General features: G+C 36.4%; 1 protein-coding gene across 1 annotated transcript; it reads left to right on the top strand.

Annotated features, from left to right (window-relative positions):
• The first annotated feature begins 879 nt into the window (after positions 1–879).
• On the top strand, positions 880–24,546 carry YIPF4 (Yip1 domain family member 4). The gene is made up of 6 exons (XM_023619269.2): positions 880–1,247; positions 13,521–13,674; positions 14,907–15,078; positions 17,786–17,863; positions 20,468–20,581; positions 23,449–24,546. Exons 1-6 carry the CDS (start codon positions 1,169–1,171, stop codon positions 23,584–23,586), a joined length of 735 nt encoding a protein of 244 aa, XP_023475037.1. The 5' UTR covers positions 880–1,168; the 3' UTR covers positions 23,587–24,546.
• The last annotated feature ends 771 nt before the right edge of the window (positions 24,547–25,317 follow it).

The raw sequence follows: 25,317 nt of genomic DNA, 5'->3' as shown, positions 1-25,317 counted from the left end.
TCCATTAAATGATCTCTGGGATGTTATGACCCAGGCTGCCAGCACCCGACACCTCTTTGCCTGAAAATTTTACTCATCCTTTAAGTACCAATTTAATTGTTACCTCCTCTGAGAAAATTTTCAATATTCCCTTTTACAGATTAATGGCCGTGACTTCCTATTGCTCTACTACTGATCAGTCATGCATCTCTTCAAGTCTGTCTCATAATATACTATCAGACCCTCTCTCTCCAAATTGGAAGCCACATTTATGTAGCTAAGATATTACATTTAAGAATATTTATTTAAACATTTAAAAACCTAGGAGGGTTTGTAAACTTTGGTAAGTATATCAACAGACAGGATCTTGTAGTGAAAACAGCACTGGACCAGAAGTCAGGAGATTTAGTTACAGTCCTAATTGTTTCCTCCTTAACCTTTCTGGCCTCAGTTGCCCCCCACATAAAGGAATGTGGCTAGACTACAGCCCCAGTCTCTGGGTGGTAATTTACAGCTTATCTGCTTTTTTACTATTATCCAATCCAGCCCCCTTCATTTCACAGGGTAGGAAGCTGAGGTTCGGAGACGATATACAATATTATTTAGACAAGATCCTATACAATTAATTACTAAGGGCAACGGAATCTGGGGATCCCAGACCGGGGCAGACCTTTGGAAACGTTCCTAGTTCTAAAATCCTCTAATCCACCCAGTTAACAAAAACGGAGCAAAGAGGTAAAGAAAAGCCAGAAGAGATGAGACTTAAAGGAAACAAACACATCCCAAACAGAGGGAGAAGTCACAGCGTTCCACGAATCATAAGTGAACTTCCTGGCCTGGGTAAACTTCCGGAATAAACAGCAGGGAGACCCAATCAGGACCTTCCTCCGGGAGCCAATGGGAGAGCACATTACAAAGGGCCAATCCAAGCGGCGTTGTCACTGTTATGGTCCTGTCAGGGCGCCGGCGTCGTGGTGCTTGGGCGGTCGCCACCGAAGGGACTTTGGCGGGGCAGCCTCGGGGGCAGCCGCGGTTCCGCTGCGCTCGTCTCCGGCCTCGCTCCCAGTCCGCGCCTCGCGGCTCGCGGGCCGCACCGTAGGGCGCGCGTGCGGGTCGGCGCCGCGGCCGCCCCGGGGCCTGGGCCCAGCCGCCGCCTCCTCCACCGCCGCCGGCTCCGAGGGGCCGCGCGATGCAGCCGCCGGGCCCGCCCCCGGCCTACTCCCCCACCAACGGGGACTTCACCTTCGTCTCCTCAGCAGACGCCGAAGGTGAGCCTGAGCCCCCGGAGGGCCCGTCACGCCCGAGGCCGCCGGCCCGGCGCGCCGGGGTCTTCTGGTGCTGGGGCGGCCGTGGCCGGGTGGGGACGGGCCCGGTGACTCGAGCACCCTGCGCCTGCCGGCCTTCCGACAGGGCCCGAGCGGCCGCGGGAGGGGTGTGGGGGGCTTTCCAAGTGACTGGGGCAGCTTCTGGCTGTCCGCACGCCGTCTGGGGGTAGGATTTTCGGGGTGAATTACCCAGGTGGACCCACGGAACCCGAAGATTTTAATGCTGAAATGACTTGCCGTTTCGCAGAAAAGGGCTGTTTAGCTGGCCTGGGTAGGTGTCAGAGGCCGAGAACGAGAAAGGAGAGCTGTGTGCCTGTTACTTATCGATAGGATGCCTTTGTGCGGGGATTCGATTCGGCGCTGCAAACGCGAACTTCCCTCGGGGAGGTCGCGTTTTCGTGGAGTCTGATATCTTGCCTACGTCCCAGTTTTTCTCCTGTTTTATAGTGTTTGACCTCAGTAGGCAAAGAAATGGACCCAAATATATTTGAAACTTCCTGTAATCCAGCTGGTGTTCCCAGTAGCTTCTACCAATTTCCTTGTACTGTTTCGAGGAAGCAGGAGTGCTGGAGAGATTTTCCTACAGCCCAGGAAAATTCGTTTTCCTCGTTTTCTCCGTTCCTTACCAGACTCTTTGTAACCAGAATCTTTCTCTGTTAGTCATTTTCAAATTTGGCTTTTATTAGACTTTCTACATCAGTTATTTTCCAGTGACCAGACTCACTACCCGGTATGAAAAAATAAGTGATATTTAGTTGGAGAAGTTTCAGTCTAAAGAATAACCTAGCGTTTTTTTCAAGTGTGGTTTCATAGTTGCATCGGTTAGTATAGCTTGTTTTCCTTTTTTGTTTTGTTTTCCTTGTTTTGCTTTTTGAGTGGCATTGTTTTAAAAAAAATAGTTCTGTAGTTTTGGTTATAGTTTAAAATGTAAAATAAAATTTTTGTCTATCATAGAGAACGTAGCTGATACATTTCTTTTAAACTTAGTATGAATATTTGATGAAATAGAGCAACTTGGAGTATTTCAGTTTATTTTATCTACATTTGGTTGCATGGTGCTTAGGGTGGAATATCAACTTTAATTTTACAGACTTAAAAAAAATTCTCTATCTTTGAGTATCAGAACCTGATGTTCGTTCAAACTTTATATCTATGTATATATTTTTCATATCTTCCTTTCCCCCAGGAATTACCTTTCTTAAATACACCCAAGAAGTCTGACAGAATAATATAACAAGTAACTCATTGCCTCCGTATTCTAAACCAAGAAACCTGGAATAAGTAAAATCCATAAGATTTATCCAGACCTCTGTATAGCCTCTAAGGATATATAGGCTCCCTGTATATCCAAGGATACATAGACAAGAAAAGATGTATATATAATAATACCCTCATGTATATAACATGGTACAGTTTAAATTTACACAGTATTTTAAGCAAACGACTTGTTTAGTCTTTTTAAGAATCCTGCTGAGCTTTATTATTCCTGTGTTTTATAATGAAACTGAGGCCTAAAGAAGTTCAGTAACCTGCACGTGAAGGATCTGGAATTAAGAGCCAGTGTTCTGTCTCCTCAAATTTCTTTCCACTAAACCATGATGCCTCTTTCTTATATTGTTACAAATTGAATAGTTTTTCTGAAGCGTAGTGTTAATAGTCCTGGGTTTGGATCCTGGCTTTACCAGTTACTATCTATGTGATATTGGGCAAGTTCCTTAGCCTCTCTGAACCTTAGTTTTCTTATATACAAAATAAGAATCGTAATACCGAAGTGCTCAGTACATGTTAGTAATGATGCTACTGCTTGGGTTTCAGTATTAATTGGTGCCACACTTATTTTTTATTATTCTCCAACATGGACACTTGGCTCTGCAACTTCAAGTCTTTTCTTGGGTTCCTAAGCATGTCATATAAATTCTTACTTCTCCCTTTTTATGCTGTATCTCTGACCATGAATGTTTTTGGCTTTTAGATGTTTTCAGTGTATACCTTCCTTCTAGATTCTGTTCAAGTCTCTCTTTCTTTCTTTTTTTAAAGATATGCTTTTCCTTTTTTTTGGTAAGGAAGATTGGCACTAAGCTAACATCTGTTGCAATCTTCCTCTTTTTTTTTGTTTTCCTCCCCAAAGCTCCAGTACATAGTGGTGTATCCTAGTTGTAAGTCCTTGTAATTCTTCCATGTGGGATGCTGCCACAGCATGGCTTGATGAGTGGTATATAGGTCTGCGCTCAGGATCCGAACAAGCAAACCCTGGGCCACCAAAGCAAAGCATTCAAACTTAACCACTGTGCCACTGAGCCAGCCCCCAAGTCTCTTTTTCTTAATGATGCCTATCCTTACTATTGGGCCACACATATCCTTTATTCTAAAATGTGCCTTGGTGTTTTGTCTCCATATCGATCCATATTCTAGTCCTCATGCCTTTCTCCTCCTTACCACAAGTTGAAACTTAAGACTGAACTCAGATACTCCTTCCTTACTGAAACCTTGTTTAACTGTCCCTCAGAACCAGAAACTTCCTTAGTCTTTTCTATATCCCAGCACCTACCACAGAACCCAGAGTATAAACATCACAAAATAATTGTTTGTTGAAGGAGTACATGGTTTCTGCTTTCTTTTATCTTATGTGACATTGATACTTAGGACTACAAAACTTAGCACATTTAGGATGATATAACTAAAAAATTCCTGGATTTAGAGCCAAAAGTCTTCAGTTAAAGTCCCTACTCTTATAGTAGCTATGTGATATTGGGCAACTAATACAGCTTCTATAAGCTTCCATTTTGTCACCTATATAATGAAAAGCACACTTACAAGAATATTGTGAGAGTTATTTAAGATAATGTGTATAAAAGACAGGTCCATAAGTACAGGTTAAAAGAATATGAGCAATGTGTGAATAAGCCAATAAATGACTAAATAAATGAATTGTGAGATCTAGACTGAGATTCAAGCCTATGGTGTAAAATTACATCCAAAAGCAATTATGAAGTGCATATGTATAAGTGAAAGAATGTAGTGATACCATTATATATGTGTAAAGTGTAGTATAGAAGTCTTTAGGGCAATCCTTTGGCTTTATTTTGTATCAGATAAATAAGTAATTCTTGGTCTGGTTTATGTTCACAGACCAGCAGCATTGGCATTACTGGGGTGCTTAGTAATGTAGAATCTGCCTTGATCGTAACTTGCATTTTAACAAAATTCCTCAGTGATTCATATGCTTGAGAAGCTTAAAGCTCCTTAAAGCTTGAGAAGCACTGATTTAGAATGTTATGAAAGATCAAAAGTGGAGGACATTTTTTCTAGCTGAAAGATCAGGAACAATTTAATGGAGGTGATATTTTGCTAAACTTTGAAAGATAGATGATGTTTTATGTATGTAGGTTGGAGGGAGCATCTCCATGTGCAAGAGACTGCATATGAGAAAGTTCCTGATACCAAGAAATGGTCTAATAAGAGAGAAAAGAATTTCATCATACATAATAAATACTAAAAAAGTATGGTTCAAAGGAGAAAGTGGCTACTCTGCAGGAAGGGATCAAGGAGGTCTTCAGTGACAGAAGAAATATGCTTGGAAGGATAAGTAGGAGTTCTTCAGATTGAAAGGGGGAAAGAGCATTCATTTAAGAACTGTGCAAGTACAATAATTGGTGGAGGCAATCCTTGTATCTTACACTTCCCAATGTTCACAAACCTAAGACAGTGCTGACTGAGACCATGAGCTCCTTGGGGTTAGAAGCTGTGCTTTACTGCCTACCAGTATCATACTCACTGCCTAGCACAGAGCCTAGCTCATAGCGGGAACTCAATAAATGTTTGATGAATGAATGACTAGATAATATTTTTTGATTAAGATAAAGTTGTGCTGCCAGAAGTGAAGCCAACCCTAATTCAACAGACATTCGTCAAGTAGTTGGAAAGGGCATGAACAGAGACAACTAAAGAAGAAAGATGATCTAAGCCACCCAGGAGCCTTTTTCCCATCCTCATATTTTTCTCTCTCTCGATATCTTTGTATCTATATTGGAACATTCATCTTTCCTCCAAATCTTAAAGGGAAGGTTTCTTTCTTCCTTTCCTTGGATAAACCTCTACTAGTGCTTTTATTCCCATATCTCTCTGCCTCCTTTGGAACCTTTCTTTCTCTTCTGTTTTTCTCTCTAGCATTTTCTGTTTCTTCCGTCTATCTACCATCACTCACAGGTCCCCTCCTAGCTGACAGAATTTTTAATTAAGTCTACTACTTCCCTTTTTCCTTATTTTCAAAGCTAAACTCTCTCTGATATTTCCCATTTCCTCAGCATCCAGCAGTCCCTGCCACTCTGCTGGAACTTCACTTGCTTCCTGTCGTCTAGAAAAGTATCCTCAACAGTGTTTCCCAAAGGGGAAAGATTCCACGACAAACATGAGTTTGCTAAATAATGTGTTAAGCTAAGTTAAACCAGTTGCCTTAATGCAGAATTCCCAGAGACTTTAATATGCCAATATTGGTTCTGAAATTCCAAGTAGGGGTTGTAGTATGCAGGGTTTTCCAAACTTAGTGAATATCAAAAGCCTTTTGTGGAGGGTATCTCATAGGATCCACGTTCCACAGAACATGCAAAAGAAACACTTGCTTATGAAATAAAGGCAGATGTTTTCTTTTGTTTTGTTTTGCCTGATATTTATACTCTTAACAGTTTGTCACTGACCTATCTTCCACAGCTTTTGGAGATGAGCTGCGTACCTATCATAAGTCTTGGGCTTCCATGCTCTTGTCCCTGCCATTTCTTTTCCTTGGAATTATTTCTCATCCCTTCTCTGTGCTCTTTTAGCTCTCCCTCAAAGCTGAATTTAGATTCTACCTCCACATAGCCTTCCTGACTGCCTCTCTGATAGTTTAGGCACCTTTACTCTTCACTCCTTAATCTTTACTCCTATGGCATCTATGATCACTTAACAATATACATTGTCGTTTACCTACAGAAGTGTGTGTTTTACAGTACTAATGGGGTTTTGTATCACATCTTCTCTCACTTAGATTTTTTTTATTGAGATAGCTTTCACATACCATAAACTTCACCCTTTTAAAGCATACAATTCAGAGGTTTTTAGTTTATTCACAGTGTTGTGCAGCCATCACCACTATCTAATCCTAGAACGTTTTCATCACTCCGAAAAGAAACCCCATACCCATTTTCAGTAACTCTCCCTTATTCCCCTTGCCTCCTAGCCCCTGGCAACCACTAACCTACTTTCTACCCCTGTAGGTTTGCCTCTTCTGGACGTTTCATATAAATGGGCTAATATAATCTGTGGCCTTTGTGTCTGGCTTCTTTCACTCAGCATAATGTTTTCAAGGTTCATTCATGTTGTAGCATGAATCAGTAATTCATTCCTTTTTCTCACTGAATAATACTTCATTGTTTGGATATACTGTCAATTAGATTTTAAACTCCTCAAAATATCTCACTTCTTTATATTGCTCTCAGGAAATTATAGAAGTAAGTAATCCATAAATATTTGTTGATGGATTAATTGATCGATGTTGAAAATGAAGAAGGTGCTAAAGTGAAAATGACTTAATGTTTGTGATATAGTTCCTCAAATCTCTTCCCTCTTAAACCAGTCCTCCATAGTGCAGCTAAGATTATATTTCCAAAATACAAATCTAGTTTTGTATATTTGCTTTTTAAAAGCCTTTTATGTCACTTTTTGACTCAAGCTATGTGGAGCTATTTGCCCTTCCATTAATTAATTCATTTAATTGGCACACATTTGTTGGTTGCCTAATATAGGCCAGGCACTATTATAAATACTGGGGATATATGTTCAAAACAAAACTACCACATATATATACACAGTGGAATACTACTAAGCCATAAAAAAGACAGAGTCATCCTATTTGCAACAACATGGAACTTGAGGATATTATGTTAGGTGAGATAAGCCAGACAGAGAAAGACAAACACCATATGATTTCACTTGTGTGGAAGATAAATACATGGACAAAGAGATCAGACTAGTGGTTACCAGAGGGGAAGGGAGTTGGGGGCTTGGCATAAGGGTAAAGGGGCACATTTATTTGGTGACAGACAAATAATAATGTGCAACTGAAATTTCACAATGTTGTAAACTATTATGACCTCAATAAACTAAACAAAAAAATGCAAACTACCCCAAAAATATTTAGTTCCTGCCATCATAGAACTTACAGACATTAACCAAATAATCACACAAATAATTGTTATAAACTGTGTAAATGCATGAAGGAAAAGTGCAGGGGACTATGAAAGCAACCTAATCTTGTCTGGGAGAGCAAGGACAGTTTCCTTAAGCAAGTATATCTGAGAACTGAAGAATAGGTGGCATTTCATTATCTGAAGTTAGAAGTTAGTTAGAACTGCCTGGGCAAAGTCCCTGAGGTAAAAGGGATCCTGGTTCATTCAAAGAACCAAGAGGCTAAGTGTGGCTGAAGCATAGGGTCTGTCTGGGGAGGAGGCAGAAAATTGTTCTGGAGAAGTAGATAGGGCAGGGAAAGATTGTTGGACTTGAGCTGAAAAAGCAATGGGAGGCTGCTGAAGGATTTTAAACAGGAGAGTGAGAGACTTGCATTTTGAAAAGATTCTTCTGGCTGCAGTTAAGAGAATGGATTGGAAGAACACAAGAATGACTAGAGAGGGGCCAGCCTCATGGCTGAGTGGTTAAGTTCCCGCTCTCTGCTTTGGCAGCCTGGGGTTTCACCAGTTCAGATCCTGGGAGCAGACATGGCACCGCTCATCAAGCCATGCTGAGGCAGCGTCCCACATAGCACAACCAGAAGGACGTAAAACTAGAATATGCAACTATGTACTGGGGGGCTTTGGGGAGAAGAAGAAAAAGATAAAAATAAGATTGGCAACAGCTGTTAGCTTAGGTGCCAATCTTAAAAAAAAAATGACTAGAGAGAGAGCAGTTAGTAGACCGTTATAGTCATGCAGACAGGAGATAATACTTTGCACTAGCTTGGTGCTGATGGTAGAAATGGAGAAAAGTGGACAGGTTAAAAAAATAGAGGTTAAAGTGCCAGAATCTAGTGGTGGATTGGATGGAGTGGGGAACATGTGAAGGGAGGAAATTGTCACGGATAATCAAGCCTCTAGTTTATAATGCTGGAAGGATAGTAATACCATTCACTGAAATAAGAAACTGGAATAAGACCTTAGATATTAAGAATTGAGTTTTGGGGAGTCAGCCCAGTGGCATAGCAGTTAAGTTCGTGCATTCCGCTTCGGTGGCCTGGGGTTCGCCAGTTCTGATCCCAGGCACAGACCTATGCACTGCTTATGAAGCCATGCTGTGGCAGGTGTCCCACATATAAACTTGAGAAAGATGGGCACAGGTATTAGCTCAGGGCCAATGTTCCTCAGCAAAAAGAGAGGATTGGCATTGGACGTTAGCTCAGGGCAAATCTTCCTCAAAAAAAAAACCCCAAAGAATTGAATTTTGGAATATTGAGTTTTAGTGCTTTTGACATAGCTACAAGGAAATGTTAAGCTGACAATTGATTATGTAAGTCTATGGAAGAGGACTGGGCTCAATATATTGCTTTTTGAACTCAACCTTCCTCAACCTTCTTACCCCTTGTTATGTTCTGAATGTTTCTGTCCCCCCAAAATATATATGTTGAAATCCCAATGTGATGGTATTAGGAGGTGAGGCCTTTGGGGGGTACCTAGATCATGAGGGTTAAGCCCTCATAAATAGGATTAGTGCTCTTATAAAAAAGACTCCACAGAGCTTCCTACTCCCTTCTGCCATGTAAGGATACAAGAAGTCTGCAGGCCAGAAGAGGGCACACTAATCTTGGACTTCCAGCCTCCAGAAGTGTGAGAAATAAATTTCTATTGTTTATAAGCCACCCAGTCTATGGAATGTTGTTATAGCAGCCCAAACAGACTAAGGCACTCATATAAAAATGATTCTAGGGGGCTGGCCTTGTGGCGTAGTGGTTAAGTTGGGCGTACTACACTTCAGTGACCCAGTTTCACAGGTTTGGATCCTGGACATGGACCTACACCACTGGTCAGTCACGCTGTGGTGGCGACCCACATATAAAGTGGAGGAAGACTGGCACAGATGTTAGCTCAGGGCTAATCTTCCTCAGCAAAAATAATAATCATCATCATAATCATAATAAAAAATAAAAATGATAGTATCTACAACTCATGGTACCTTATTGTGATCAGTAAGCTGTAGGCATAATAATCTAATAATTACTGTCAATGCTCTTTTGAGTAAGTGATAATTTTCTGTTACTCTGTTAAGGTAACCAAACATTTAGCCTAATCTTTTTGAGAAGTCTCCCCCTGCCCCAGAAAGGATATCACCTCCAATACAAGTTAGTAGTGTAGATAGAGAAATCTTTAGTTTTTCCTTTTTAAAAGTTTCCTACTTGATTTTAAAAAAATTATATATCCATGTAGGTATTATCACATATCTTCTGTACAATATACTAATAAAGTATGATACATGGTGTATAATAAGTGCAAGGATAGCTTTTCTTCCATATTTGAAAATTGAAAATGACTTTCTAGCCAGCCTTTCCTGGGGAGAAAAAAAATTAGTTAAGCAAGATTTACCTTTTTAAAAACATTAATCTACTTCTTTCTTTTCATAAATTTTAAACTCGTAAGGCATTACACAAATCTACAAATGTGATAAAATTGCATAGAACTATACATACATATACACACAAGTGCGTGTAAAACTGGTAAAATCTGAATAAGGTCTGTGAACTGTAGCAATGTCACTGTCCTAGTTTTTGTAACTTTTTTTTGTTTGAGGAAGATGGGCCCTGAGCTAACATCTGTGCCCATCGTCTTCTACTTTATATGTGTGCCTCTTGCCACAGCATGGCTTGATAAGCATTGCGTAGGTCCGCACCCAGTATCTGAACCAGTGAACCCTGGGCCACAGATCAGAACACGCGAACTTAACCACTACACCACCAGGCTGGCCATGTCAATATCCTAGTTGTATAGTTACATAAGATGGTACCATTAGGGGAAACTGGGTGAAGCATACATGTAAACTCTCTGTACTATTTTTGCAACTTCCCGTGAATCTATAATTATTCAAGGTAAAAAGTTAAAAAACTCATAAGGCAAACAAAAGAATTTTCTGTTACATAACTGGTTTATGCCAAAATGGAATTTAATTTTTCTAAAGGTAGGCCCAGGAGATTTAGTCAATTTTAGTTAATGTTATGTAGAATATGAAAATTCCCTGAAAATATTGAATAGTAAGGCTACTAAAATTGTATACCAAAACAATATGAATAAAAATGTAACCTAAAACAATTTTATACAAGGCTTTAAAATATTTTCAGATGGAGTGACATAATCAAGCTCCACTATAAATCTGGCAGTTATAAAATCATTATGTACTTGGGTTGGTTTCTTGATCTCTTTCATTGGCCTATGTATGCATTAAAATGTTTTTATAACTAAAATGGAACAATGAAATTTATCCCTTCAGTATGAAGCATGCTCGTTTTGCTGCACAGATACTCAATTCTGGTTTAGATTTAAGCACACATAGATTTCATTTTCAAACGAAATGAGATGATTTTTGTCCTTTCTCTTGTTGCTTGTTACATAAGAAAAAGCTTCTTCACATATATAAGAAGTTGGCAAATACCAACAAAGTGTTCATTGTTCGTTGCAGGATACTCTTCTTTCATAGAAATCTAGAACTTATCTGGGGGCAGATCAGTAAATCTCACCCTGAGTATTCTGTCGTGCTGCAGTGACCCAGTTCTTCCTCGTCCTTCACAGGGAAGTTGTCAGGCTGAGTAGAAGGTTCGGAGAAAGGATTCCTCACCCAGTAATACACTTGAGTTGAAAGAGCGGAAAAATTACTCTTAAGTTTTGTTCTGCAGTTTTTCCAGGGAGCTTTCAGTAAAATTTGAAACTTACTGATATTTTTCCTCACTTTGAGCCCAAATAGCAGTGGAAACATTTTTAAGGTTTCCTTTTTGAATAGACTTTTTTCCATAGGTTGTTTCCTCTTAAAACCACTTATATTTATTATCTTTACATTGTTACTTGGAAAATAGCAAGAATATTATACATGGTGTAGTAAGAAGGAATTAATTGAAAATTAGTGTTCTGTAATTCTGGATACGCATCCTAGAGTTGACAGCCAATTAGCTGGTTCTTACTGTGCTTTACCTTAAGACAGCTGTACTCCCAGAGTGATTTGGAATCTTTCCCCTTGTTTTCTAATATTATCCTTTACTTGTTAATTTGTTAAGCTAACTACCAATTTTTTTTACTTTTCTATTGCATTTTCTTACGTACGCCTAATTGTGTTGGGGCTGTCCTGGGGGATCTGCCAAACTGCTGTTGCTGACATTCCTACATATGTCCATGATATTCTCCTACTTTGAATGGAATGGAAAATACTACGAACTTGTAAACTAAAGGTGCCTTTTTGAGGTTCTGGCATCCACGCTATGACAAACTGCTAAACATATACAATTCTTTATCACAGCATTCCTTAGCACTGTAATTTATATATCCTTTTTTGGTTTAGTTTAAGGACTTTAAGTGCAGTCCTTTCTAGAGGGCAGGAAACAGTTGTTAAGGTCCCTTCCTGCCTCCTGATTCCAAAACCTTTAATGTCACTGCTGTACTAATGACTTCCTGATCTAAATCTTCCTCTTGTTAAATCAAGAAAAGTAATTTTTGTACCTATTGAAAGTGGAATTTTAGTTAAATTTCAACTTTTTCATTTTCAACTTAGATTAATACAAAGAAGCAGGAAGTAAAATTGAGAGACTATTTTAATCACAAGATTCTATAATAGCATCTACAGGGACTATTTTTAAATTTTAAGTAGAAAAGGACAGTGAATTCAAAAGTGTTTGTGTTGTGTCTCTAGTTGAGTAAATTCCCTTATAAAAACTTTTTAGAATTCTATAATGTTAAACCTGGAAAGAACTTTGAATAGGAAACTGGAGATCAGAAAACATTAATGATTTGTTGTATTAATTAGTAGCTAAGCTAGAGCTTAGCTTCAGAATGCAAACTTATTATTATAGTTAATTACAGGAGTTGTCACAAACAGACTAAGATGTGACTCATAATTGAGCCACTCACTGATTGAAGTTTAAGCCAAAATTTTAATGGCAGTTCTCAAAAGCTAACCTAGAATTTAGAGTAATGTGCAAATTAACCTCTTGTTTGTACTATATGTGATCTTCAGGGAAGGAGTCTGTGTTAAGAGTGTTCTGGTTTTGCTGTTGCCAAAATTGTTTTCTAAAGTACCACTCCAGTCATGTGGCTTCTAGTTAACAACGTTGATGGTTGTTTACTAGTGCATGTTGTCTGGTCCTATAAATGTATTTTTTTCTTCTTAATTCCACTATGACCTCAAGCAAGTCCTTTACTATTCTAATTTTCTTTTGACCATAAAATGTAGCATTTGTACAATTGTGATTATTTGTAACCTTTAAGGTACTGTGCAGACTATGAATGGAATTTATTTTGTAATATGGATAACTGAATCTTTACCCCTTTTTAGAGCTGACCTAAAAAAAAAAAACCTTTATTTTTGCCAAAACTAAAGATGAATGATACAATTATGTAAAGGAAAGAGTAGCTGGAATAGCTGGGAACTCTTTCTAGTCAGATTTGTCCAGGACTAAGCATTAATATATGAAATAGTTAGCATAAATATTTAGTGATGTAAATGAAAGAATGTATGAATAAATACATGAACAAATAGAGAAAAATTATCTACAGTTTGTCTTTAGCAAATTATCTAATGACTTGTATATATACATATTTAATGCTTTTAAAAAGAATTTATACAATCACTTTGTTCTGAAGCTCATAAAGTACGTAATAATGAAGGGAATCCACAATGATATCATGTAATATATTTTGTATATATCTTCCATTTAAATTTTTAAAGTTACTGTTATTAGTCTAGATTCTGGTACCAGTCTAACTGATTAGCTTTGAAACCTTTCATATGTCTTCACCTCTCTCATCTTTCATTTTCTTCTAAAATAAAAGATAGTTTTTAGATATCTACCAACTATAAAATAAGAAGATTGTATGCAATAGCAAATGTTCATAGTTAGAGATCTTTAAATGATAATTATCTTAGTTGTATATATCCTCATGTTGGTTAAGATTCACACATTTTACCTTGGTTTATAGTTTTGTCTTCTTTTCCCTGAAGATCTCAGTGGTTCCATAGCATCCCCAGATGTCAAATTAAACCTTGGTGGAGATTTTATCAAAGAATCTACAGCTACTACATTTCTGAGACAAAGAGGATATGGCTGGCTTTTGGAAGTCGAAGATGATGATCCTGAAGATAACAAGCCACTCTTGTATGTAAAATTAATAGTATGTATTTTTTGGTTTTTAGAGCTAGTCTGTGGGATGATTATATTCTTTCATGTTATTTAAAGACAAGTATGGAAAATCTTAACCTTTTTGGTCAAAAGTTGTAGCTATTTTCAGTTTTACTAGTAATTAGAAAAACAGAAATAATGAGAGAATACTTTTAACTTATTGAATGGCAAAAATTAATAGAATCATAATCCTTTATCACACACACGCAAATATACTCCAGACTGTTAAAGCTTACCTGGGTCTATAGCTGTCTCAGGTAAACATGCCATCTAAGGAAAAAAGCAGGGTTCTTGCGTGCTTACTGTGGAAATTCAGTTTAAGACAGATTAAGACTTCCAAAAAGGTTACCCTCCAAAATCCCTCCCACGTGGAAACTCTAGAGCTGCCACAGGGAGGACTAGAGGGAGACTCACTTTCTTCATAGTACTTGAAATTTTTTAAGTTATTATGTATCACTTGGAAACAAAAGTAAAGAATTTAACAATTTTGGAAAGAAGAACCTACAGCTTTCTAAAATTGATGCGTTACCAAGTTATTCTCTGTAGTAATTATTGGTAGATCAAGTGCTAAAACATCCTGTTTCTTGATGTTAATATACTATATTTTATCAAATCTAAGATGCTATGGATTATAAAATGCAGTTATTTTACATTTGTCAGTAATAAAGAAAAAGTGTGTAAGATAGCATAAAGCCAGGACATCCAAGAGCTATCTCTTTAGTCTGAGGATAAATGAGAACTAACCCACCATACAAAAAAAGACAGCAAGGAAGTCTGCTTATCTCAGTTTGACCTGGCTGGGGTGTTGGAAGAAAAATTTCCTCCGAGAATGTAAATCCCACACCAGTTCCCTTGTAGGATTGCAGTCTGAATAATAAGTATGGTCCAAAAGGGTCTCAAGCAGAGAATTTTATTTAAAGCCCTCCCAAATTGGTAGTGCCCCGAGGAGACTGGCAAAAGGAAAGGCAGATCTTGAAGCCTTTGACTTCACTCCAGGTTGACAAAAGACACCGGTGATTGTGAGATGCATCCCAACTTTAGAGATGTTGAAATGTGCACTGTAGTATCAGTGAAATATTTGGTACTTCAAATGTTTTGTTGACCTATGGAGGCTCTCCCATCATGTTTAAACTTTCCTTAAATTCTACTGCAATTGTCTCAGTATTCAAAAGTGTATGCCTTTTAAGAATTTTTATGTTAAATTATAGGGAGGAATTGGATATCGATCTAAAGGACATTTACTACAAAATTCGATGTGTTTTGATGCCAATGCCATCGCTTGGTTTTAATAGACAAGTGGTGAGAGACAATCCTGACTTTTGGGGTCCTTTGGCTGTTGTTCTTTTCTTTTCGATGATATCATTATATGGACAGTTTAGGGTAAGTATATCTTAATTTATACAAGTTCTAAATATTGAAGAGTTTTAAAGTTAAAAATAGCCAAATATTAACTGTAATACTACATTATGTTTGAGAAATGCTTTACCTTTACCCATTATTTCTCACTTGTTCATCCCTAGAACAATTCTTACTTAAATAAGTGGGGAGTATGTTAGATTAATGCTTTCCAAACTTTCCCACATCATCATTCACATAGAAAGTATGAATACTTGTATGGCAACTGGAGTAAATGGATGAGACTACTCCAAGCTGACCAGAAGTGACCAAACATGCCCTTTCTGATTTCCCAAAGGGATGAAGAATTTGAAACCCAGTACTCATAATCATGTCCTTACCTTTCATTTTTAGTTCTGTTTTTTAAACTAAACATTTTAATAAATGATGACAAGGATTCCATCAGCATTTGTTTTTATGTAATACTTTGTCCTATTCTCAGGCACTTTATCATCAGAACACAACATACACATATCACTCCCTCATCCCTAGTTTAAGGCTTTAGGGGATTAAAAGAATAACTCTTTTACTACAGGGTGATTTGGAAATTAATTCGTTTCCTATTGCTCCTGAAACAAGTTTCTGCAAGTCCAGTGGCTTAAAATAATGCAAATTTATTCATTTACAGTTCTGAAAGTCAGAAATTCAAAATGAGTGTTAAAGAGCTAAGATCAAAACGTCAGAGGCCAGCCCTATGGCTCAGTGGTTAAGTTCATGCAGTTCACTCCAGCGGCCCAGGGTTTCGCTGGTTTGGATCCTGGGGGCAGACATGGCACTGCTCATTAGGCCACATTGAGGCGGCATCCCACAGGCCACAACTAGAAGAACCCACAACTAAAATATACAACTATGTACTGGGAGGGTTTGGGGAGAAAAAGCAGGAAAAAAAAGATTTGCAACAGTTGTTAGCTCAGGTGCCAATCTTTAAAAAAAAAAATGTCAGCAGGGCTGATTCCTCTAGAGGCTCCAGAGCAGAATGTGTTGCTTGCCTCTTCCTACATCTTGAGGCTGCCAGCATTCCTTGACTTCTGGCTGCATCACTACAATCTCTTTTTCCATGGTTACATTGCCTTCCACTCTACTGTAGTCAAATCTCCCTGTGTGTCCTTTTTTTGAGGACAGTTGTGATTACATTTAATGCTCACCCAGATAACCCAGAATAGTCTCCCCATAGCAAGATCCTTGATGTAATAAAAGTGTAGCCTTATTAATATTTACCTTACATCAATAGTTTATATCAAGTCTTCTGTTGGAAGTGTAAGGACCATTGAAGAAGTTGAATGGGGGCTCTGGTCTCCTACCCACAACCAATCCTTACCCAGAACATTTTAAATTTTATCTATTTTGTGTAATCTTTCATTTGAACAAAAAGTTCTAAGGCTGAAAGCAGATGATTACTACCTCCATGGCATGTTGCTCAGTTTGGCTTTGCTTGATGTTTTCTCCTGACTGCATTGGGGTCATGCATTTTTGGCAAGAATACCACAGAAGTGACATTGTGCCCTTCTCTGCATATTTTTGGGGAGTAGATGATTTTGATATGTCTTGTTACTGACATATCACCATTATTGATATAGCACCATTATTACTTGGTTATGGGATGGTGTCTGCCCAATTCCTCCACTGTACAGTTGCTGTATTTCCCTTTTTCATTATTAAATACCTTGTGGAGATACTTTGTGACTATGCAAACATCCTGTTTCTCATCAAACTTTAGCTCACTAATTTTAGCTTCTGTTGATGGATCTTGCATGCAACACTTATTTTTGTATTGTTTACTGAATGGTGATTTTCTATTTTCCTCATTCCTTCCACATATATTAATTGATATTCTCTATGGAACAGCTATCTCTTCTTTGCTATTACTTAATCATTCACTTATTTCTGTCAGTTTGGACTCATGGATATTTATTTTATTTTCTGGATTTTAATCCAATATTATCACTTATTTCATTGCTTAGATTATTCTAGCTTTAGCCATTGGGAACTCCTTCAGGTTAGCTTCTGTGTGCTTTTGACATATTCCCATCCTTTTTTGAGCACTTCCTTTCATCTGACTCCACAAAATGTTCTAGGTTTATCTTTTATTTTCCCTGCCCCAGCCCCGCAATCAGCCATTTCTCTAAGGAGTCCTAATTCCTTTTATTCGGGAATAATATTTAGAAACCAGGATCTGGACAATAAGTGCGCTTATGTTGCTGCTGGGGTGTCATTATTATCTCTAGACCCTCCAAACAGACAGAACTTGGAATTATATGCATGTATCATTACTATACTAAGTCTCAGGAGTTAAAATTCTCAGAAATGTCTTCCATATTCTGTTACTTGGATAAATATGCAATTAATGTAAATTTTAAAGACCTCCTGAGAAGATTGGTCACTTGTTTCAGGGATAAATTTTCCTTGCAAATGCTGTAAACTGGGGAATTGGGAGTAAGTACTTTGTTTTCTTTTTGCAGTAATCTTTATCATATATCTTGAAATATTGAGGTTTCCTTAGACAATTCGTCATTGTTAAACTTGCAGTTTGGATGTAAAATTGTGTAACACATTGTATTCTTATTAAATTTTGGAAAGCTACCTGGGAACCCAAACAAACTATCTTATATAGCAGAGAATTGAGTTCCTGGGAAATTATCAGCTCATTTGATACAAAGATGTTAATTGTACAATTTTTTTTTTCCCCGTTAAGGTGGTTTCATGGATTATAACCATTTGGATATTTGGTTCACTAACAATTTTCTTACTGGCCAGAGTTCTTGGTGGAGAAGTAAGTGGTTAATTTTGAAAATAGCCTTTGTTTTTTATGGTAAGCTTTATTTTTGATACTGTAGATACTATCACTAGCTATATTCATCCTAATTGTTTCTTGTCTCATATTTTCTTTTGAGTTGTGCTACTTCCTCCTTTAAGATGATCAACATATGAGTATTGTGCATACTCAATAAATATTACAAAAAATGAAGAGGAAAGAAACAATTGCATCCCACCATAAGTAATTTACAGCTTTTTAGGGAAGCACACAGTTCATTCTTTCTTACAGTAGTGCTCAAACTTTTTGATCTCAGGTCTTTATGTTGGTTATGTTTATCAATATTTATCATGTTAGAAATTCTTTTTTAAATTAAATATGTATTTATTCACTTAAAAATAAACCAAATACATTTTAACATAAATAATACATTTTTAAGAAAAATAACTTTTTCAAAACAAATAAGTGAGAAGAATGGTATTATTTTACATTCTTACAAGTAGCTTTAAGGTCTGGCTTAGTGGCAGCTAGATTCTAATATCTGCTTTCTGCATTCAGTCTGTTATGATATATTGTTTTGATTAAAGTATACGGGAAAAAAAAGGCCTCACACAGATATGTAATTGGAAAAGGGAGAGTATTTTTAATAACCTTTGTGGGTGATTGTGGATATTCTTCTCTGATACTACACCAACACTGAAAGAGTAGTAGTTTCTTAAGGGTTTGCTATAGTGAGGAATCTTGGACCATATGAATGAACTTTTCATTCTCTGTTTCATTGAAATTCACTTTGGATGAATCTTTTTACCCATGCGTGGTCATTAGGAAAACTGATTTACTGAGTTTTGCAGATCTTCCAAATGTTGACATGTTTTATTCTACAGTATCAGAAAATCACATTCATTAATGTCACCACCCATCTCATCAGGAATCTGTATGTATTGGAAAACTGTCAAGCTTACAGTGGTGGGTACAAGTTTTCCAAAATTCAACTCTTCACTCAAACAGTTGTACAGGTGCTCTTCTTTGGGATAACAGTTGAATCAGGATACAGCAGAAATACCTTCTGCGTACTTCCCATTTTGTTATACAGAATATTAAAAAGGTCTATGCTCAATGGTTGAAGTTTAATAAAATGAATCATTTTATCTGCTTCATTAAGGACATTCTTGAGTGAAACTGGCTTTTTTTTTCTTCTTTCTCTGTGTGTGTGTGCTAGTATAGAACACAGTAACTACCAGTAAAGTTTATGCCATCTTGATATGTTTTAGCCACCACTGCTTTTGCCTTATTAATACCAATATTAACCTAATGAAAAAGGCAAATAATGTTTTGTTGCTATTATAAAAAATAGTTTTGATCTTCCAGTCTTCTGGAAGAGTCTCTGGGACCCCCAGGGGTCCATGGGCCACACCTTGATAACCACTGCTCCATTAAATAAGACTTTTTAAATTACTGTAAACTTAGGAATTATAGCAGTTTATTCTGTGGAGAGAGTAAAGCAGAGGGGATGCCAGGGAGAGTTACGATGTGGGTGCTGAACTTGAATGCCACATGCAGAAACCTTGAGCACTTTCCTCACACTTGGTGGAAAGATCTGCCAAGTCTGTTAACTTAGCTCTTGTTCGTCTGCTTTCCAGCTCCCCAAGTTGTGTTGCTATTGTCCCATCTTCTCTTCTCCTGTTTATGCCGCTTATAAGTAGGAGTTTCTTTTTTCCCTTCCCTTTTAATGGAGTTTCTGGGAAATTAGATATATGTGCTCAATCCATCACCTTAACCTAAAACTCTTGAATGAGTTTAGAATACTGTTTATCTGAGAAACTTTTTCACTCTTCATATAGACGTTTAAAATAATTCTAATAGATACTTAAAGTTACGCTTGTTCACATATTATTTTTTATATCCTATACAAAACCTTATATAGTATTTATATGACAACAGATATCACTAAATATTTTGGTAATTTAGGACTGTTGATGGAGGAATTGAGACCTGGATCTTAATCTGAACTCTGTCACCTACCAGCTTTGCTTTCTAAGAATCAGTTTCTTCATGATGGGGACAATAATACCTGCTTCATAGGGTTGTTATTGCATTTGATCTTCGCAACATGTTGAAGCCTTATCACAAAGCTTGGCACACAGTAGCCACTGAAAAAATGTTTGTGTCTTCAGTCTCTTCTGCCTGCTCTCCCTTCCCTTCTGATTCTCAGTTGTCACATCTAGCTTTTCTAGACCTTGAATTTTTTTGTCTGACTAAGATGCTGTGGTCCCTTTAAATAATCCTCCTACAATTTAAGGGAAGTATTGACGAAGTGTACTGTAGAGATATACTGAAGGTAATTGTATATGTAAGTCTGAAGCTCAAAAGAGAGAGAAGGACTGGAAATGTAGATTTGGCTATCATCAGAAAATTAGTGATAATTGAAACCATGGTGGGTTGGCGAGATTGTCCAGGAACATAGGAGACTGTATGATAATTTGAATTATAATGGGTATGATACTTAATGATGTCTTCTTAATTCTCAGATTTATGTAAGTACAAAAAAGGCTATTTGATGTTCAATTGTGACTGAGTGTCTTGATTTCTGTGATATTTACTTAAAGTTTTGAAAATTCACAGGTTGCCTATGGCCAAGTTCTTGGAGTTATAGGATATTCACTACTTCCTCTCATTGTAATAGCCCCTATACTTTTGGTGGTTGGATCGTTTGAAGTGGTGTCTACACTTATAAAAGTAAGTAGTGTGTATTGTAGAAAGTAGTTTATTGTTTTTCAATAACAAAATTAGATGTTCTCTAGCTAAGAATATTGCAATCTATAACTATTTATCAAGCAGTTGGTAATATTTTGGAACAGTGACCTTACTCACTGACTTTACCAATTATATTTCTTTTATTTTCCCTTTTTAATCACCAGGAATTACAATGTATGTCTAGGAGGGAATAAAGAACAAAGAACAAATCAGGCCTCAGGATATTACACTCAGAATTTTTTTAATGTTGAATTTTTCTTCTCTATACTTTTAATACAAGTTCAGCTGACTTAGATTTTGTGGGAGATATTTATTTAAATTCAACTGGACATTTTATTTAATAACTGTCACTCCTACTTGAATAGTAAATTCCTTATCAAATATGGTAGACATGGTTCTGGTAAGTTGGCTTTTCTGTATTGCGGAGATCAGGACTTCTTTTCAGCATATGTACCCCATTTAAAATGTTTACTGATAATATTAAGTATTAATAATAAGCAGTAATTTACCTTAAATTTTGAACAGCTTTGGAAGTAAATGACTGCTTTAGCACATGTATGTATATTACATAGTGAATGTAATTTTTTTTTCCGTGTGGAAAAATGTAACTATTTAAGACCATCACTGTCAGAGCTGCCGTTATATAGCCTTCACGCTAAAGTATTTATTTTAAGTAGAGCCACTTAATTTTTATGACATTTGGTTTTATTTAAAGTTCATTACTAATTCCAATATAAAAAAAATGATTCCTTTTAGAATTGGGTAACTACAGGCAAATACTGACGTTATATAAGCATTGTCCATTGAGAAGAGTGTAGATTTTGGAGCCAATCGGTTCTAAATTCAAATCCTGGTTCTGTCACTTACATGCCGTCTGCCTTGGGGAGATATATTTTCTTTCCTCCTCTGCAAACTGAGAATCTTAATTACTTTTTAGAGTTTGTTATGAAGATTTTAAAGTTTATGTAATGCCTAGCACAGTGCTTGGCACAGAGCAGGCACTCAACTGGTAGCTGTTATTATTACAAATATTATAGAAGAATATTTTGAGAACATCTTTGTATGTTTGAACTATTTGAACACTTTAGAGACCAAAGAGAAGATCTTTCTTTCGTCTACATTCTAGTCCTAAAATCTTTTTCTTTTAATTGGCATTAATTAACTCTTAGTTTGAAAGTCTTGCAGTGTAGGAGCTAGCTCCATGATGGCATTTAATTAGCATTAGTGAACATACCACTTTACTGAATCATTCAGGATCACTTCCTGCTTGTGTGTTGTTTTGCTTGGGTTTAAGCTGTCTGAGTATTTCTGAAACTATTCCCAAAATTGCTAAAACCATGTCCTCTGGTTATATTTAGTCATTGAGTTCAACTGAAAATTGGTCCTTAATATTTTTTATACAACATATGAATGTACTTTTATAAAATGGATAAATCTTTTATATCATTAAAAATTTAGGGTAAAATTATTTTTAAACCACAGATTTTTCTTTGCCAAAATTTTTTTCCTAGTTACTTAATCTCTGTGTAGTGAGCTGTTGTACATGTATCTTGTTTTAGTCCAAGGTTCGTTGAGAAATATGTTGCAAAACTCTCATAATTTAACTCTAGCATTAGAATACGTTTAATCTACAAGCACTAATTTTTTAACATTAAATCTCTATAACTCTTACCAATCTTGAACCATTTATTTACAACAAGAAATTTAATCATGATGTACAAATGCAATTTACATAATTTTATTTCATAAATTTCCCTATACTTTTCTGTAGGTTTAAAATATTTTGTAGGTGTGTTTTTGTTTTTGTTTTTAGTTTAAAAAGGACAGTGGAAATTTGGACCATCTCAAATACATTTTCAATCAGTCTGCTGATATTTATTTTTTACCTCTGAGGGCGATTTTGGCCCCCAAAGGCATTTGGCAGTATCTGGAGACACTTTTTTTGTGTCACAAATGGGGTAGGGGTGGAATGTTACTCATACATAGTAGATAGAGACCACAGATACTGCTAAACATCCTATGCTGCACAGGTCAGCTTCCTACAACAATTATCCAGCCCAAAAATGTCAATAGTGCAAGGTTTCTATTGTGCCAAGTCCGTTTCTATTATTTCTACCCTCAAAGTTCTTCCTTCATTTTATTCTATAAAATGCCTCCAGTGACTGCATCAATAGGTACTACATAAATTTCCAGTGGAAGTAATTTATAATTAAATATATGTATAATCAGAAAACCGCAGTATATTTAATTAAACTCTTGACCAACATTTTATGTTTTTTTCCTTTTTATTTAATCCTATACTTCCACCTATTCCTGGGAAAATGCTGTGATATCTAATAAATGTTGTGTAAAATCTTTACTTAATCTGTTTTCTTCTTAGAAGAAAAAAAGGAAAAATTTCTTCTTTGTAAGAGTCAATTAGGTTTCTTTCAGCAATCAAATTTTTTTTAGCAATTTGACCCAATAATAGTTTTTCCAAAAGTTGCTTTCTCTTAAATTACCAGGGACACTTGTTAAAGTCTGATAACTACACCCTTCCCTTAGAGATTCTGATTGAGCAGATCTAGAATGAATCCCAGGATTCCCTCCTTAACAGGCACCCAGGTGATTTTATGTTTAGATAAGTTTGATAACAAAAGACCAGTTGGAGAAGTCAAGGAGCAGAGCAAAGATGAACGTTCTTAATAAGTTTTAAATATGCTCCATAAATTTTTCTTTTTACCACAGTTAGTTCTAAGGCTTGTTTTAAAAAAATATTGTAAATGTTATTTTTACTCTGTGATACCCAATATGTTAATTGACTTGCTAATACGCTGCCTTTTTGTCTTTTTTTGTTTGTTTTTTTAAAGCTGTTTGGTGTGTTTTGGGCTGCCTACAGTGCTGCTTCATTGTTAGTGGGTGAAGAATTCAAGACCAAAAAGCCTCTCCTGATTTATCCAATCTTTTTATTATACATTTATTTTTTGTCCTTGTATACTGGGGTGTGATCTAAGTCATATGTGAGTAGAAAAAGACAACGTTATATTTGTGTGTAGCCTGGGAATTCTTGCTGAGGGGATTGAAGAAAACCTGTTGTTGGTAAAATTTTACGTGTTCCAGATGTAAAGGAAGGGTTAAGGTCTTTTTAAAACAATATTTTTTGTATTTAAGCAATTGTAGTTACCTGGATTTTTTTTGGTCAGAATTCTAAATTCTGTTTGATTCTTCATATTCCAGTGAATAAAATATAAAAGCATTGTGTTTTTTAAGATTGTGTCAATCTTCACCTAAAAATTGTGCCAAAAGCACCTGGAATGATAATTATATCTCACTTGAAGGGTAAATATGACAACTTCCTGATAATCTAAAAGTGCAATTGTTTTCTTTAAATGGTTTTCTCTTGCATCACAGATCCTGTAGATATATATTTATATTTATACATATATATTTATGAAATAATTCTTATTATTCACAAAATATATTTCTGAATAGCCTAAAAATTAAGATATTTTAAATCTGATGCTTAAACTTTCTTTAATTTGGCCATTAACTTTTTATTTAAAAATTTAAATTTTTTTTAAATTGTATATAATTTTAAAATCTCATAATGCTTCAGTATGTCCTTGTTAAGAATTCTTAACAACTAAAACTAATTTTAACAGCTGCTGATATAGCTTTGGTTTGTTTGGGTGTGCTTTTAAAAACCATTTTGAATGTCTAAACATCTGATTTAAAGTTTCTGTTTATCTTTCTGACCAAAGGAGCAAGAGGTATAATGGATATAGCATTCATTAAAATTGTCAATATCTAGAAGAACAGTAATATTTGTAGCATTAGTAAATATTTTTAAGTGGTATTCCTAAGTCATAAAAATAGCTGGAAAGAGACCTTTAAAATCTTGTGGTCCTGAACAATGTTACATGAAGTAGAAAAAAATAAAATGCTTCCCAGCTCTGTCTTTTGTTTTATATCACCTTGTCCTTTATTACTTGATATTTTAACAAGTATCATGTACTCTTTAACAAGTGTACAAATTTACTAAGGGCAATATTAAGAAATTTTAACTAGTGAAATTTTTGTTGCAAGTGATTTCATAGACTCTAGATGTACCTTTAATTAATATTACTTTGTAAAGTAGATAAAATGTTTTATTTATGTCCAAAAACTAGCAAATGCCTAATAACTATTAGCAAATTATCGTGTTATCCTTTCTGGTCTCAGCTGGAGAGTTAACTGTTCTCCTCAATATGATAACATGGCATCTCTCGGTATGTATGTGTTCCTTTAGCAGCCTTATCCATCAGGAAATATCTGGCCACTCTAAAGCAAGATATCAAGTCTCTCTCTCCCTTCTCTCTTCTCCTCCCGCAAAAAAGGAAGAAAAAACTTATTTTAAGCTGCAGGAAAAGTGTGGAGCTACCTTTGAGCCGGAATAATGTGGAAAATTACATCTGCTGATGTTTTAAACAGGCTTAGGAAAACAGATTAGAAGCACCAGAGGGATAGAACGTCTAGAACCTAAAATAATATAAAGTAGTGTGGAAGGATCTATAGCTACAGAGCAGCAATTGTAAAGTAGGCATTTGTCACATTTCAGAAGTTCCTGAGGTCAATACTTTGTTCAAATGAGTTATTATATTTGATGTTGATAGTGTTGACCCTGGAATTTTCCTCAAAAAGCTTTGGGGTCCATACCATACCAGGGGGTAGAATTTTACTAAGCAATAAGTCAAGGCATT

Source organism: Equus caballus, chromosome 15 (assembly GCF_041296265.1).
Source record: "Equus caballus isolate H_3958 breed thoroughbred chromosome 15, TB-T2T, whole genome shotgun sequence".
In the NCBI taxonomy this organism is placed as follows: domain Eukaryota; kingdom Metazoa; phylum Chordata; class Mammalia; order Perissodactyla; family Equidae; genus Equus; species Equus caballus.
This window is presented reverse-complemented; position numbering and strand designations above follow the sequence as displayed.